General features: G+C 41.3%; 1 protein-coding gene across 1 annotated transcript; it reads right to left on the bottom strand.

Moving 5' to 3' along the window:
• Positions 1–609: 609 nt before the first annotated feature.
• On the bottom strand, positions 610–14,474 carry LOC121342448 (BPI fold-containing family C protein-like). Its single transcript, XM_041416910.1, is given in 16 exon segments — positions 610–651; positions 2,271–2,347; positions 3,109–3,172; positions 3,986–4,028; positions 5,318–5,385; positions 5,913–6,016; positions 6,019–6,073; positions 7,381–7,434; positions 8,123–8,296; positions 9,975–10,066; positions 11,017–11,077; positions 11,931–11,994; positions 12,746–12,901; positions 13,622–13,750; positions 13,876–13,987; positions 14,360–14,474. Coding segments are annotated over 16 exon segments (1,410 nt in total).
• Between the last annotated feature and the right edge of the window lie 1,055 nt (positions 14,475–15,529).

The raw sequence follows: 15,529 nt of genomic DNA, 5'->3' as shown, positions 1-15,529 counted from the left end.
AGTCACCGGGAGAGATGGAGAGTAGTAGTGCCACTGGCTCAGGTCCTGTTTGTGCATCTTAAGATTTATGTTAAGACACTGCAAAGATTTTAGTTCCCATTGTAACTGGGACAGTTCCCAGTCTGACAGTTCCACAGTTCTGGAGAGGGCTCACTCCCTACTTCATGCATGGTGTGCAGAAGGGAAGTGTTTAAGGTTGTTAGAGTCGAAACATATTAGCAGCTGTATCTGCCCTAGCAACATTTTCACAATGTACTTTTCCTAATTTTAAGAGATTGCAGCATCCTTCTGGAAGTGTATGGACAAAAGTGTATTTCAAAAGAGTCATTAATCTTAAAAACATTTTGGCATCAGTTAAACTATAGAATAAATAAACGTCAAGCATGCGTTATATGTTTTCCCTTGTGTCTGCTTGTTACCACCATCACACCAGCTAACCACTCCATCAGCTTTTTTTGATTCCCAGCACCCCCTCTTGCCCCCAGCCAGGATGGGGGTTGTCAGAGTTCAAGTTAAACATTTCAGCAGAACTGGACAGTGTTTAGTCTTCAGAGTCACATTATTGGCTTGATTTGAAGTTCATGCTTAACACGTGGTCTCTCTTCTCCTTTAGTGTTTGTAGTGGACATCAGTCGAAATCAGCACATATCCCTGCAGGGAGAAGAATAATCATGGACATACTATGAATTAAAATGAACATATTATTTTGGGGTTTCTTAATTTCAAATTGATCTCGGTGTTTAAGGTCCAAAAATCTACTGAGAAGAGCTGAGTCTTGGAAGTAACAAGTTTTATTCAACTCTGTCCCTTGACCTTTGCAAAAGGGCTCCATCTTTCCCGGGTGCTATCCCTTTGCACCTTGTTAGTGACAGAAGGGAATCTAAAGATCATACAGCCTACTCAGGAAGGTTCATCTGAGCCTTGAGGCAATTAGGCAAGCACCACAAGAGATTACCTAATTTGTGCCACTTAAGAATTAGCCATTTAATCTAAACTTGTCCTTAAAGTTTCCCCCACTGTCAGCACATACAGAGCAATGAGCCTGCAGAGAGCAGCTCATCACAGTCACAGAATCACAGAATGGCTGGGGCTGGAAGTGACCTTAAAGACCATCCAGTTCCAACTCCCCTGCCATGGGCAGGGACACCTTCCACTAGATCAGGTAGCTCAAAGCACCATCCAGCCTGTCTATGAAAAGTAAGAATTATTTTTCTTCCTGTTGACCATAGTCATTAGACTGGGACTGGAAGGTGAAATTCTAAACTCTAGCCTTTAAATGGGAATCCATTCACTTTGGTAGGGCATGGCAATTCTGTGTTGTCTCTCATTCCTTGTTACTGATGAGAAGACTGCTTAGGGAATGTGAGTGGGGGGAATGGGCACCACAGAATCACTAAAATCCTTCATTCACAATTAGTCTATAAGACTGTAGGCAATGAATGCCAGTGAAAGCAGTCTCAGAGCAATTATATTTTGTAGGGAACCAGGTATGTGGGAGGCAAAGAACAATTAAAAACAACCTTTGCATTTCCTTTCCTGAGCTGTGTTTTGTGCTTAACTGCTAACAAAGATTTAGGAGTCTCTGCAAAGAAAAACTTTGAAAAAACTGAAAATAACTTTGAGAAGTTGTTAAACAAGTGGAGAAATGCAGAAGGCTTACTCATTTTCTGGGCATTCATTTGTTAGCAATGCCCTTGTACTGACTGATTACCTAGCAACATTCTATATGCTCAAACTAAGGGCTAGTTTTGGAGAAGGATAACCAGAAGGCGAAAAAAATATTTTCTGAGAGCTCACTAGCTACTTTTGGCTACTAGCCTCAGTCATTATCACCAATTATTAACAAAATCCAGGCATCCTAGGTGCACAAAACTGAATTATCCTCCCTCTCATATTCCAAGTATTCAACAAGACTGCGAGATAGTAATAACTCAAATTTGCTGTGATTGGCCAAACTTGAACAATATGTCAAACCCAATTTTACACTGAGTTCCAACTCGCAAGGCTGAAAAAGTTGTACATTTGATCACTCCATAGTTATGTATTCAGTTCTAACTTTTTCTCTCAAAGAAAGATACATTTGTTTCTAATAGAATTTCACCATTGTTAGAGATCTCATTTTAAGCCCATTTTTACTAGTTAAGTAGCTCAAACACAGCAAATTTCTGGCACTATAGAAAGTGAATAAATGCCTAGGAAAATAAAAAAAAAAGGAAAATGAGAGATAACCTTTCATAAAGGAAAATCTTTCATAAGTATCAAAATCTCACCTGTACAATTGTAATGTGAGGTCTTGTGAAGGTAACATTAGCCAGATTGGGAAGCGGGAATCCTTTTGACAGTTTAGCTTAAAAAAAGAGACAATCAATGATTTAGGTATGCATCAGAAAGAATAAACACCTGCCCTTCAACAACACTGTTTATCCAGAGACTTGTAGGCCATTTGTAACAATTAGCCTCTTAGTCTTCACAAGCAAGCCTGGGAGGTTGCTAAGATGCTCATTTAGCAATGGGAAAAAAGAATTACAAGTGCTTCTCTTCGTTGCAGCCAAACCAAGGATTTCATGTTCAACACATTACATACTGAGTGATTTGTCCCTAATGATCCCTGAGGGATAATTAATACAGTCCTACCATCATTAGGACCTCTTCCCATTAGTATCCATTAGCTAAAGAAGGTGATGTTCATCCCAGTATAGAGGGCTGACACAAAGCTGTATCTCCCTCCAGGGCCTTAACTAAGATTTATGAGAGGCAAAAGCTCTGTTCTGGTCTAATAAAAAGGAATATGTTTCACATATAGTGGCCTCAGGCAGGTGTGCAGATGAGAGAGATTTTGATTTTCTCCCTGATGCATCAGGACCACCTAGACTGAGATGAAGGCAGATGAATTTTTACTTTCCCAGTAATGTTTGCCCTTTTTGCAGAACAGTCAGAGGGAGTACTTACACCCCTATAATCTTTGCCTTCCACTGCTTACTGGCTGCTGGTCATTTTCTACTCCAAGGTAATGGGAGCTGACAACTTAATCAGAAAGTCAGTATAAGTTCCTAGAATAAGCCATTCTGATGGAAGGTTTTTAGCTGATGCTTTGAAATACAGCCTTACCATTAGCTGATGGAATTACTTCAGTCTGTAAAATGTAAGATAGGATGTTCTCCAGAAGCAAGACCTGCCACAGACAAGAAAACTGAGTTAGCCACCATTTCCTGATGGTGGTAGAGCTGTCGTGTGCTAATTCTGGGCACAGTTAGTAGGCTCTTAAGTCAACTTCCAGTTCTCTTTTGGTCTCAAAGAGTCACAAGATCAAGTGAACTTCAGATCTTAAGGTTTTGGAATGATGCAAAGGAAGTGAGATGCAAATTGCAAATGTATTTCATTATGCTTGGTCAACATTTTAATTTAAAACAGTCTATTTGCTTTTTTTTTGTGAGATAATTTATCACCAATAGCAAAGCAGGACCAGAACAGTTTTAATCCTTTCTCCTCAGCTACTCGGACCTGATTGAGTATATTGAGAATGAAACGACTCTGTAGGGGCAGAGTTTTCCCCTGCAAGGCTACAACTGCTCTATTTCAGGCATCTGAGGGAAATATCTTGACTCCCCCTCCTTGCCAGAATTCTGAGCACCTTGATGAGCACCCACGGAATGCCTGTGCCTCAGCCATCCCTGTGAGCATTGGATGGCGCTCTGCCGCTACAGGTCAGCTCTGCTCTGTCTCACCCTGATGGTTTGAGAGATCTCTTCTTACTGCAGCTGAGGCAACTACAGAATGTCTCATTTGCACAGCACTAGCTTGCCCCAAAGAGTTTACTTTTAAGTCCAGAACAAAGAGGTGGCTGCCAGAAGACAGGAAGAGAGCCACTTGGGAATGAAGCCAAATGATTTAGAAATACTGATAAAATTTAGCTGCTTACTCTTTAGCCTTGATATCACTGATATTCTCAGTTTGCATTTCCTATATACTTCAACTACCCACTTACCTCAAAAGGGCCAACATTGGAGTGAGCTAGGGAGAACTGGATCCTGAGGGAAAGAAGTGAAACAAGGTGAGTCACTAAGAAAAGATAAACACACTTATTCTAATCATGTGCAGTCATGCTGTAGAGCTCCAGGCCTTAAGAAGCATCTGTACAGAGATTTTTTTTTAAGTACTTACACACTGCATACTGCTATGGTTTTCTTGGAGCATTTCTGAGCATCCATGCAAGAGTGTGCTAGAAGGGCTGCAGCCAGCAATTTGAGTGTGCTTCTCCCTCTGTGCTGTTCTGGAAATCCTACTGACAATTGATTTTACCAAGGATTTGTAGGGTGTCCGGTATTTTCCGAAGATTTTGGTACATCTGCATAATGCTTTCATGTGAGTCTTACCAGGAAGGAAGGATCTGTTCATTGTGTGGTGCTGCTGCTACTGCTGGCTTTGTTGCTACTGCAGGCTTTGTTGCTACTGCCTCTGTTTCCAAATTGAAGTACTTATTCCCTAAGCTACTCTTGTATCCAACAAAATATTTCCTCAGCACCAGTACCTGAGTTCTCAAGGCCAGCTTCCAGCACGCTCTAAATTTTCCTCTTTGAAAATTACTGTGGAAAATGCTAACAGCACTATCCTTAAATTCCTAACATCCCTCTGCCCTGATGAACTCTGCATGTTCTTAACCCTGTGTCTTCTTAGGGACTTTTGTGAAATTGGAGTCCCAATTCCAGTTGTGACTGATATACAGAGGTCTGATATACAGAGCTTCTTCTCCATGAAATATGACATGTTAGATGTGTAAATGGCCTAGCCTCTGGTTTCCAGCTTTCTGAGCCTTCCAAGTTGCAGGACTTCAGCTTGTGAATGGCTGCTATAACAATATCTGCATAGGGGACCTGCAGGGGCCCAGGTTCTTTACTGTGCCCTGGACTGCTCTGACATTCTTTAGTGGCACGGGTTGTCTAGAAAGCCATGACATCTTGCCAGCTGGAAAGTGATGAGTGAAACTTTCAGATAACTTATGGTCATCAAAACTGCCCTGTATGCTTAGTTTATCTAGCTCAGAGGGGAGAGTTGATGTAAAAAGAAGGGAAGTCTAGTGAGACAATTTCCCTGCAGCAGTCCACTGGTGGGAACCCCCTTGGAGCCATTGCACTTGTCAGAGAGATGCTTCCTGCCTCCTCTAAACTGTACAAGTGCTGCCAGATTAAGACAATCTAATGCAGGTGAATTTACCAGCAAAACATATTTACAGTTATCTGATCATATATCTAAACTACAAATGTTGGGATTGCTAACATTGTTTTCCAAAGGAAACCTTTTTCATCCCAGGTTGGATTACCTGTTCAAACACAGCGAGCCCACCAATTTCTGATCAAATATATTCAGAGAAATGCTGGTGTTGGCTGCCTGCAGAATAAAGAAACCATGGATTACTAAACATAAAAAACCCCAGGACCCTTCCTATGAATTAGTCACAAATACATAAATACCATCTTTCCAGTTATGCATGGAAGCTGTTTTAGGTAAAAGCAGCTTTCTCATTGTAAGGCTGCACACAGTAAATGTCTGTTGATTTGAATGGCACTGACAAGAGCTGAAATGGGGGTAATGAGATGTCATTAATCAAAGCCATGAACAAGATGCCAAGAGGCATGACTCACACTTGCAGAACTGTCATTCCAGAGAACAAAACCTTGCTTAATCAGAGCCACTATATGTTGGGATTTTTGTCCATCTGTAGGAAAATGTTCTTTGCAATAGACATGTCCTATAGGTTAGTTGAGATCAGGCCTACACCTGTGACTAACGGGAATCTGCATGCTTAAGTACTAGAAATTTGGCATGTTCTTTGTTTCTTGTACAGAGTTTTAAAAGAAGGAAGGAATAAACATATTTAACCCTCAGTTAAATGTCACCTTGTTTGTTGTACTTACTATGTTCATTGTGAACAGAGACCGGGTGGTTGAGTCTGGCAGAATGGCCAACGCCTCCACAGAGCCCTGAATCTCTACTGTGAAGGAATCTTGCTGTAAGCTGATTCAGTAGACATTAGCTTCAACATCACTGGGTAGGGTGTAACTGAATATTTAGCTACCTGTATTCAAAGACAAAAAAAAAAGAAAAAAACCCCATTTTTCTCATAGAATGGATTAGAATACTGCATTTTCTCACTTTTGAAGCAATAATTTTTAAGTATTTCCTTACGCTGAGGTTAAGGACAGCTGTTAACATAAGATTCTTTCAGGTAAGCAGGAAATAAAGGTTTTCTGTGGTGTTAAAGTAACAGTATTGGCCACTCAGGAATGCAGTGAAAAGTTCCTTCCACTTGAGGAATATGAATTTTTCTGTATTATTTCAGGAGAAATTGAATACTTGCTTGTGAACAGAGGAGGTAAATGGACCCTGAATGTGGTATTTAGTCACACAATAAAAGAGCTCAGGAGTCATTCACTTTGAAATTCACCCATCTCAGGAGATGGGTTCTTCCTCTGGGCTGTCCTCAGAGGAGCCTCACTTTGTGAGCCTATTCACTCTTCAGGCAATGAACAAAGTTCAATACTCAATATTCAGAGCAGGTAGAATATTCGCCACAACACTCATGGCATTTTGTGGAGAACATCATACATGCCTACCCTTGGAGAATTCTTATATTTCTGAGGAAGGAACTTAATAACATCTGGGAAGCAAACAAGAATGTGAAGTACTTTGAACTATTAGTCTGATCACCCATCCTCGGCATTTATAGCCTAGGGGTTCTTCTGCTCATTTTTGGTTTCTCATCCTGTCTCAGAAGGCTGGTGGAAACCATGCATGCTCATATTCTCTGTCCTTATGAATGTTATATTCATCTCCTTCACCTAGAATAAATAGAAATCCTGTGCATCTGCCTTGTCTGTTCCATGGGATGTAATATTTCCTGTCCATCTGTTAGCTCATTTTCCTGCACATGGTCCCTTCCCAGGTTTTCTGCTCATCAGTCACAGGCCAGCAGCAAAGTAAAGAGAATTATGCAGGTTTGGGGAGGAGAAAGGCGATTTTTCTGAGCTGAGACCGCTCTTGGATGTCTCTCAAAGCAGGACTCATGACTGGAAGCTTTTTCCTGCATGGAGCTGATTTTAGGTAGGAACAGCTGTGGCTTGGGCACAGTGCCCAGAGAAAAGATTGATGTGCAAGGTTATGGGCCAGGATTATGTTTGGTAACAGTGCAAGTCATTCAACTCATCATGGGGTGGGAAGTGACAAGGCCCATCTGCTCTGCTGTTACGAGGCACACGTGTGCCCGCTTCTCCAGGGCAGGAGCCCTGCTGGCCCTATAACCCTTTGGGATACACCAGGAGTGAGGTGTCTTGACACCCACACCGCGTGGCTTCCCTAAGACTTCGTGAAAGTAATGATACTCACCTCAGGGATGATACTGCTAAATATCTCTGTGTTTATATTAAAATAGCTGCAAGTCTGAAGGAAAAAATAAAAGAAAAAACAAATGAGTTACCAGATTTGACCTTCATGGTCAGCTTTTCTCTAAATGCATTATTACAGTCATTTCAATTAATCTTTGATTTTGTTCCTCTCAGAAGTATTCCTAAGAGACTCGGTATACTTAAAGCAGCTTCCCAATAATACATGCCAAAATAATCCCTCAGAAAGCAAATTCTTAACATCATTATAGTTTGGGCTGCAGTCTATAGGTTTTGGGACTTGCTGAACCTCCTGCAGTTGGGTTAGCCAAGTCAGGCAGCCTTCAAGCCACAGGTGCTGTGCTTTGACATATGCTTTGCTTACAAGGCCCCTGTCGTACTTTCATTCTAAGAAGATCCCTTGGAAAGCAACCACTGAGGCTGCCAAATTCTCCAGAGCTGATCCCTTGTCCCTGCTGTGCCTCAGGTCTACAAACCCCTTACTTTTTGTAACAATGTTGGCAGTATTTGGTTCTTGGCTCAGTGGAACTTGGCATGCCTGGCTGTGGCCTGAGGCATCTATATAGAGCATAAGTAAAAGAGAATAACAATACCCTAGTATTTATAATCTACTGTCTCAGGACTCTACAGAGCAACTGAGAGCTTTATACAGCCACATATTGACATCTGGCAGGTCAAAGCCCTAAATGAGCCACTCTGAGCCCATTCCTCTGCGTCCTGCTCACCTCCTCTCCAATGGTCATGTTGAAGGCCCCTGCGGTGTAGTAAGCAAATGAGGAGGTCTGAAAGAAATACTCAGAGAAGGCAAGGTACAGCATGGAGTCACTTTGGTCTGGGATTGTGAAGGAAGTTGCCACGTAGGGAGAATCAGTGTAGTTTCCAGCTGGGAACACTACACCCTAAAAGTTATTGTCAGAGATAAAAAAAAGCAGAGTCAAAATATAACTTTACCATGACTACAGACAAAGAATGTTACTTTCTTTGACTTTGCCCTGGCTATTCATCTGGTGTACAAATGAGTATGCAGGCTTTTAGTACACCCTGAAGGCTTTGTGCTTTCAAGCAGGTGGTGAAGGCAAGTTCCAGCATTTGGACATCTTCATAGATGAGGCCCAAGATCTGTCTTTTGCAATACTAGTCACCAAGGACAGTCTGCCACCTCAGATCACCCTCTAAATTAAGGGTCTAAATAGTGCATGAAGAACATGACTAGTGGTCCTCCTTTTTGAAAAGCCTTACTTTCTCCTTTCCTCATCTCCAGGAATTTAAATCTGAGAACTGCTGCTTATTACCCATCATATTGGCCAAGCAGATCTAATACTTCCAAATGCATACAGAAGAAACAAAAAAGTAAATCAATAAACTGATTGAAAGTGATGAAGACATTTAAAGTTTGATGTTTTTTATGCCAATTTTATTAGTTCTGTTTCTGTTTAATCTCAAATGTATTTTGTCTGTTTTTATTTTCTCATCTAGTTCCTGTTTTAAGGACTATCAAAGTGGTTACAAAGTGCTGAATCACAGTAGGTGACCTCTCCATTCAATCCTCACTTGCTGGAATTACCAGTCTTTGTATATTTCCCCACATATGTGGAAGAGTAGCTCTTGGAACAGCCATGATTTTACATCTTTAGCCTGACTTAAGTCCCTGCTTAAAATCTAGCTGCTGCAATACTTAGAAGAGTTTGACAGCAGCTGCAGAGCTGGTATGCTGAGACCAGTATCTCCCACACAAGCAGATACTAACTTTTTGTCCCTTTTTGTTTCCTCCTCTCTTATTTCCCTGTTGTCCTTTTTTAAATACTTAATTTATAGGATCTTTGTGACAAGACTGTCTTTTCATTCGGCCTTTGTAGAGCACCAAGCACAAGGCAGCTTAAACTTAAATTAAGGATCGCAGATACTATAATAATGACAACTACCCTCAATCAAATCACCTTATACAGAATGACAATGAAGTCATTTTAGAATCAAGAACTAGTCAGATTTTAGTTTCAGTGCATAAGGAGACTTTTTCCTTAATTTGAAATAAACTTTCAAGTCTACAGACTCAGCAGCATTCCTTCAGCTCCCATTCTTTTGAAAGGGTCTTCTGCCTTCCCATTCAAGAAGCTAGGGGCTTAATTCTTGCTCTGATAGCCTTGCTCTTTCTTCTCCTCTCTCATCTGACAGCAGACACATCTAGTTAAGTCCCATGTATAGAAATATTACCCTGACTTACTGAACAGTGAAGCCCCAGCTATTAATCAACAGTGAGAAAAAGATGAGGTTTAATAACTTTTTTCTTTCCTTTCCCTTTCTCTTTCCTTCTATCTTGCTTAGTCTTTAACTGCACTCTATTTTTTACAACCAGTTCAACAGCAGTTTAAAGAAAAGGATGTGGCTTTTAAATAATTCATCATACAACAGGATTGTTACAAATTATTACTGTAACAAATGTGATAATGCTTTGAAATGTCTGTCTTCTCAAATGGTGAGCCTTTATGTTCAGAGCAACGATCATGGTCATATTAGAAAGTGTCTCATAGAATAATGGAACACACAGCAATGTAGGCAAACAGCTCTACATTGAGCTACCTTTATGTCCAGGTCAATGAATGGTTGGAATACTGCTGGCAAGCCACTTAAGGAGTAGTCTACTTCAGCCAAATCATCAATCTGCATTACAGCTGTAAGAGTAGTAGATAAGACACAGAATATTACAAAAACCACAGAAATAATTTTATGTATACATAATTACAATTACATAATTTTATGCATACTTAAAACTAAGTCAGTTTCTGAAAGAGAATGACACAAATTATTCCTGAGAGTAGGGAAAAACACAACCAGGGACCTCCTAATATGCATTGTGACCTAAGATTTGATATTTCTACTGAGACTTTCTGTAAACCACCTTCTCTAGTCTGTCTATTGTTTCTCATCGTGGAAAGCAAGTTTGGTCTACCCCAAAAAACGAGATGGCCATATCAGTGCCTCAGGGCATAAGGAGGTGTTGGAATTTCTTGTCAAGCAGTTTTAAGAGCATTCCAAGTATCTGTAACTTGCAAGTACTTTCCCAGAAGGAGGGTGCCTGATCTGCTTAGACACCTGTGTTTGGCACATGGTATCTGACCAACACTTCAGATGTCTTAAATGCCTGCAAATCTAATGCAAAGTGGTTCAAGTGAGAAGGTTGCTGCAAAGGAACTTTTTCATTTTGTCTCTGGCAAGTCTGACAAATAGGCAAGTAAAACTTAATTTCCAGTCAGGCTAGGAGAACAGGCTTCAGCTTGTAAAGTACTGTGTGTGCAGGAGGACTTGGAGCATGGTAAAGGAAAACTGCCTCAGCATCAGTACTGTGTGGCCTCTAAGTGACATTTCTCACAACAGAAGTGCACACTGCCACACTTGCAAGTTGAGAATTGTTACCAAGTCCTTGGCTCTTAGAAATACATATTTCTTACTCAAGTAGCCCAGCCTTTAGTTAACTGTGGTTCTGTATGCAAGGGAGCAGATGGAGCAGAGGGACTGATACCACTCCTGGAGGCATTGCTAAGCAGCTGCTATAAAGGAAGGGGCAGAATTTCACTGATCAGAAGAGAGAAAACAGAAGGAAAAGGTGTCACTGATGACTCACCATTCGGTGATCGCAGGTCTCCATCTATCAACTGGATCCCAGCTCTGATATTGGGACATGACTACGATAAAAGCACACTCAAGTTATGGCCTGATTAGCATGCATGTATAAGCACTCTTACATGTGTGCTAGCAGATCTTTCTACTGCATGACACGCATTGCAGCATTTGTTTATCCAAGCACCTAATCTGGCTTCTCTTCAGCGAACTGTATCCCCAAGGTTTGTGCTTGGTGCAATGCAAGCCTGTTGTATGTCAGGGCTGCAAAAAAGAGGGAAGTTTCCAGAGGCAGCCTGGTGGGGGTGACAAAACCACAGCCTTAAATAGTGCAAGGACAGATCTCATACCGATGTCACAGGAGAGATCTCAGAATCGTGGAATCATTTAGGTTGGAAAAGACCCTTAAGATCAACGAGTCCAACTGTAAATCCCTGGACAGAATGACAGCCATCTCAATCTCTGTTTCCTCTCAGTGGCCCTGGGCAGGCCGTCACCAGAACTACTCACCCCTTTGCTACAATGAAGTTGAAATGTCATACTATCAGTTGGTATACTATAATTTCTCTATGTGTTGCCCAGTATATGTTTTGTCTGCCAAGCATAAAAATGACCCAAGCCCCAGGATGCCTGCAGGTACACAGGCAGGGACTTATTCTGCATTGGAATGGAAAAATAACTACATTTTCCATCCCTACTGCTGTCTTGGTTGAACAAAGCTGTGTCAGTATCTTGGCTATGAACCTGTCACTTTATCTGGAATAATTTCTGGCTGGCAAAATGATGACTGTGCTGATCAGACCAGAATAGGACTATTACAGGATTATTTTTCTAATTCTTCCTTTGCCAAATTCACAGCACTGACCTGTGAATGCTATCCTCCTTACACCCCTCCCCTACACAATGTGAAAGGCTTACATTAGTGACCAAGCTCCTGTGAATGGGTTTCTTCAGATACTTGATAAAGAAGTTATGCAGGAAGCTGGAGGGAAGGAAGAAGGCAATTAATGGGTCAAGTACTATGGTCATTAAGAGGAAATCATATCTCTGCAGAACATGAATTTAATGGCCTCTTAGTGTGATATTCTAGTACACATGAGAGCTTTTTGAAATGTAAAAACTGTCAGAGAGCTGCCATTTAAAAGATGATAATTTCAGCACTATGCATCTCAGCCTGGGTTAATTAATATTTATAAAACATGGATTTATTCAGAGGACCACCATCTTATATGTACAAAATAGTCTCTGCACTAGGAACTTCCAAAACAAGTAAAAATAAACAAAGAAAACCAACCCCCCAAACAGGTGACAAGAGTGGTATTGAGACAGTGAGAGAAATACAAGAAAATAATGAGATACTGTTTCATGGGGCTGTATCCAGAGGCTTAACAGACAGTCTGGTTCTGTTCAATTTTGATAGCACTGTGAGTAGGAAGAGTGAAGCATAGTACAACCTTGTAACTCCTACCTAGAGTTGAAGATTGGAGCAGAAGTTTGAAAGTGCTGAAGAAGAAAAAGGAGTTGTTTGATTCTGTCTTTCTCTTCTACTGTGTGTAAATACAAGGACAAATATCTATGTTGGCCATTTTAATAATGTATTGGGGCTCCAGTTCTCACCTGTGGTGCCTTATGATGCCTAAAAGCAGTTCTGTGTGCCCTAATTTGTAAAGCTGTCTGTGCCATTCATTGACAGTTATTTTGTGAGAGTGTTTATGCAGATCTCTTCCACTTACCCAGTTTTCCCATTCAGCTTGATATCTACATCACCAGAAGATGTTCGGCAGCTGGTGAGGGCTATTGACGTGGGGCCTGCATTGTCCAGGGGTGTTGAAAAGATTGCGGTAACGAACACTTTTGAAATGTGCACTGTGCCTCTTCCACTGTCTTTGCTGCGTCAAGTGAAAATAAATAAAAACTGAAAAAAACCCCCACCTCTTCCCTATGGAATTGCCTGGTGATGTGGACCCATGGCTGGTCCTGGTCACTGTGGTTCCTGCTGTGTCACCCCCCTCAGCTCCCAGGTCCCTTCCCCCTGCATGCAGCCCTGCTGTCCCTGGCAGAAGTGCAGATTAGAGACTGCTGTAATTCAGCCAGTTTAGCAATATAGGTAATGAGGGGAAGAGGAATTTCTTTCCTCTGAAACAGCCTGGGACTAGGAAGGTGTGGAGACTGCTCTAAGGTTATTGCCATTTGCTCATCCGTTTTCCACCAGCTTTTGTGTATCTCTTGGTGGCATAACAGAGGGTTTCTAACAGTGTGACTGCACTATGAGGGTTTATTATACTGGACTGTGATACACCACACTACAGTTCTTCTAAATGTGTCATTAGCTGGCAGGCTGGACAATGACAGCATTCAGCTAGAGCAGCAGTCCTGTGCTATTTGCAGCAGTGCTTCTCAGCCATGGGCTCTTTATCTGTGCTGATGTCTGAGGGTGCAGGGGCTGTCTCCCACCAGCAGACCTGTCAGAAGCACCAGTCTGTGCTCCTGGGTTACTGCTGCCAGCTGATAAAGAGCACCTTTAAAGGGGTCGCAAAAATAACCTAAAATTTGCATTTTTGTATTATCCATCAAGGAAAAAACCCCAGAACATGCAAAGCTGTACATACAACATCCAGGTCCTTATGTTCCAGTTCATATCGATGGTTAGAGAAGCATTTCCAATCACCAGTTTTATCCCAGACCCTGGTAGGAGGGAGATGGAAGCACTGGGTAATTCAACAGCAGTAACATGTATCCTAGAGCATGAGAGAGAAAAGGGAGAGAAAAGATTTTTAAAAAATGGATTTAATAAGTCAAAACAAACACAAAACAAGATTCAAATTTCAGTCAAACACAATTTGCCCCCAGAGAGAATACTTACCTTGAGATGTTGTATTTGACATTACCAAGCCCAAATTTCTCATGGCCAGTCAAATCAGGGAAATGCTCCTTCTCCATATTCTGCTTCAGGATTTCCAGCCCAACCTCCTTGGCTACAGGAAAACAATGATCAGTTCAGTTGCCTTTGATAGTGCCTGGGAGTTTAGTTATGTGTTTCTGGCTTAGGAAATGTGATGGACACAGAATCAGCAAGAAGGTGGCATCTCACTTGAGACATGGCAGTGCTATTTCAGGTCTCACTCCAAGTCATGGCAAGAGCTGAACTAACTGATTCAATGTCTGAGGTCAGATGAACCCTGATATGATGGACAATGCTGTCAAGCAGCTTACTGACTTTGCTCTGTTGTGCTCTTAAACTTTCCTTTATAGCCTCCCATGGAGTCATTTACTCCCACTGCCCTCTTTCCTTTGTCATATCAGTATTCAATGCCACTAGCAGCTCTTGATGAGAACATCACACATACCATACTCCAGCCCCTTCTGGGTGATCCTCACTTTGAGTCCAGGACTGGCACTCAGTTGCTCACTGAGCAAACTTAAGAGGAGGAGAGAACAGCAAATCTTCAGCATCTTCCTCATTTTTTTACAGGACCTGTTAATAAATATTTATAATGATAGCAGAAATTCATGCTGTGTCACTTGGTAGTTGTACTCCCTTCCCCTCTACCCTGGACACCAGCTTTCCCTCCAGAATGAAGAAAGAGAAGACCCACTCTCCACAGACTTACAAGAAGTGAGCTCTGTGGGGTAGAGGAGAAAAGTCAGCCTATTCACTGCCATAGAGACTGGGGAAAGTGCTTGGGATGCATCTATCTGGGCAAACCCTGAACTTTTGGGCTGTAATTTGGTGGCTCTACAGGATTCACCACAGGTGAATGAGTGAAGCCAATGCCCATCCCAGGGGCTTCTGTGACAAGATTTAAACCAAGACAGAGCTATCTGCATAAATCACAGACTGCATGTAGTGTGAAATTCAGAAGGTCTTGCTTTCAACAAGGTTTGCCAGGGAGAATGAGAGAAACCATCCTGATGGAGAATTTTTAAACAAAACTGGACAAAATCAGAGAATGCTTTTATTTTTTTCCGCCCAGAGCTGGGAACAGCCTTCTATGGAGTTATTTGTCATCTGGGACTGACCTGGCAAACAGGTCACATTATTATGGTCTTCCTCATTTCCAGCTACTGCACTGGATTATAAACAGCTAAAGTAGAGGAGAGTGTATTTTCTAGCATTACTTTTACAGATAAAATTTCTTTAGTTACCACAGGGCTATTGAAGAGCTGAAATTAAATCATCTATAAGCAGACAATTGCCTCTTCCCTAATACCTGAAAAATTGTTTTGAAATTGCTGCATCTTTCACTAGTTGCTTCATTACCAGAGGTAACAATATACCTCAAACCACTAGAATATTTTCAGTCATGATCACAATATAAACAATCTCCAAAATGATGAGAGAATATTGACTTAATTTTTTAACAGTTTCAAGCAATCCTGCAGAACATCCTTGCCTTTTAGTATAACTAGTATTTTCTTTTTAAATTTTAACTGACAAATATTGAGAGATGAAAGAAACACACTTCATATGTAGAACAAAAACAAAGGAAGGAAACGTATTTTTGGCATATGCATAG

The sequence above is a fragment of the Onychostruthus taczanowskii genome, unplaced genomic scaffold (genome assembly GCF_017590055.1).
Source record: "Onychostruthus taczanowskii isolate IOZ18803 unplaced genomic scaffold, ASM1759005v1 scaffold53, whole genome shotgun sequence".
NCBI lineage: Eukaryota > Metazoa > Chordata > Aves > Passeriformes > Passeridae > Onychostruthus > Onychostruthus taczanowskii.
This window is presented reverse-complemented; position numbering and strand designations above follow the sequence as displayed.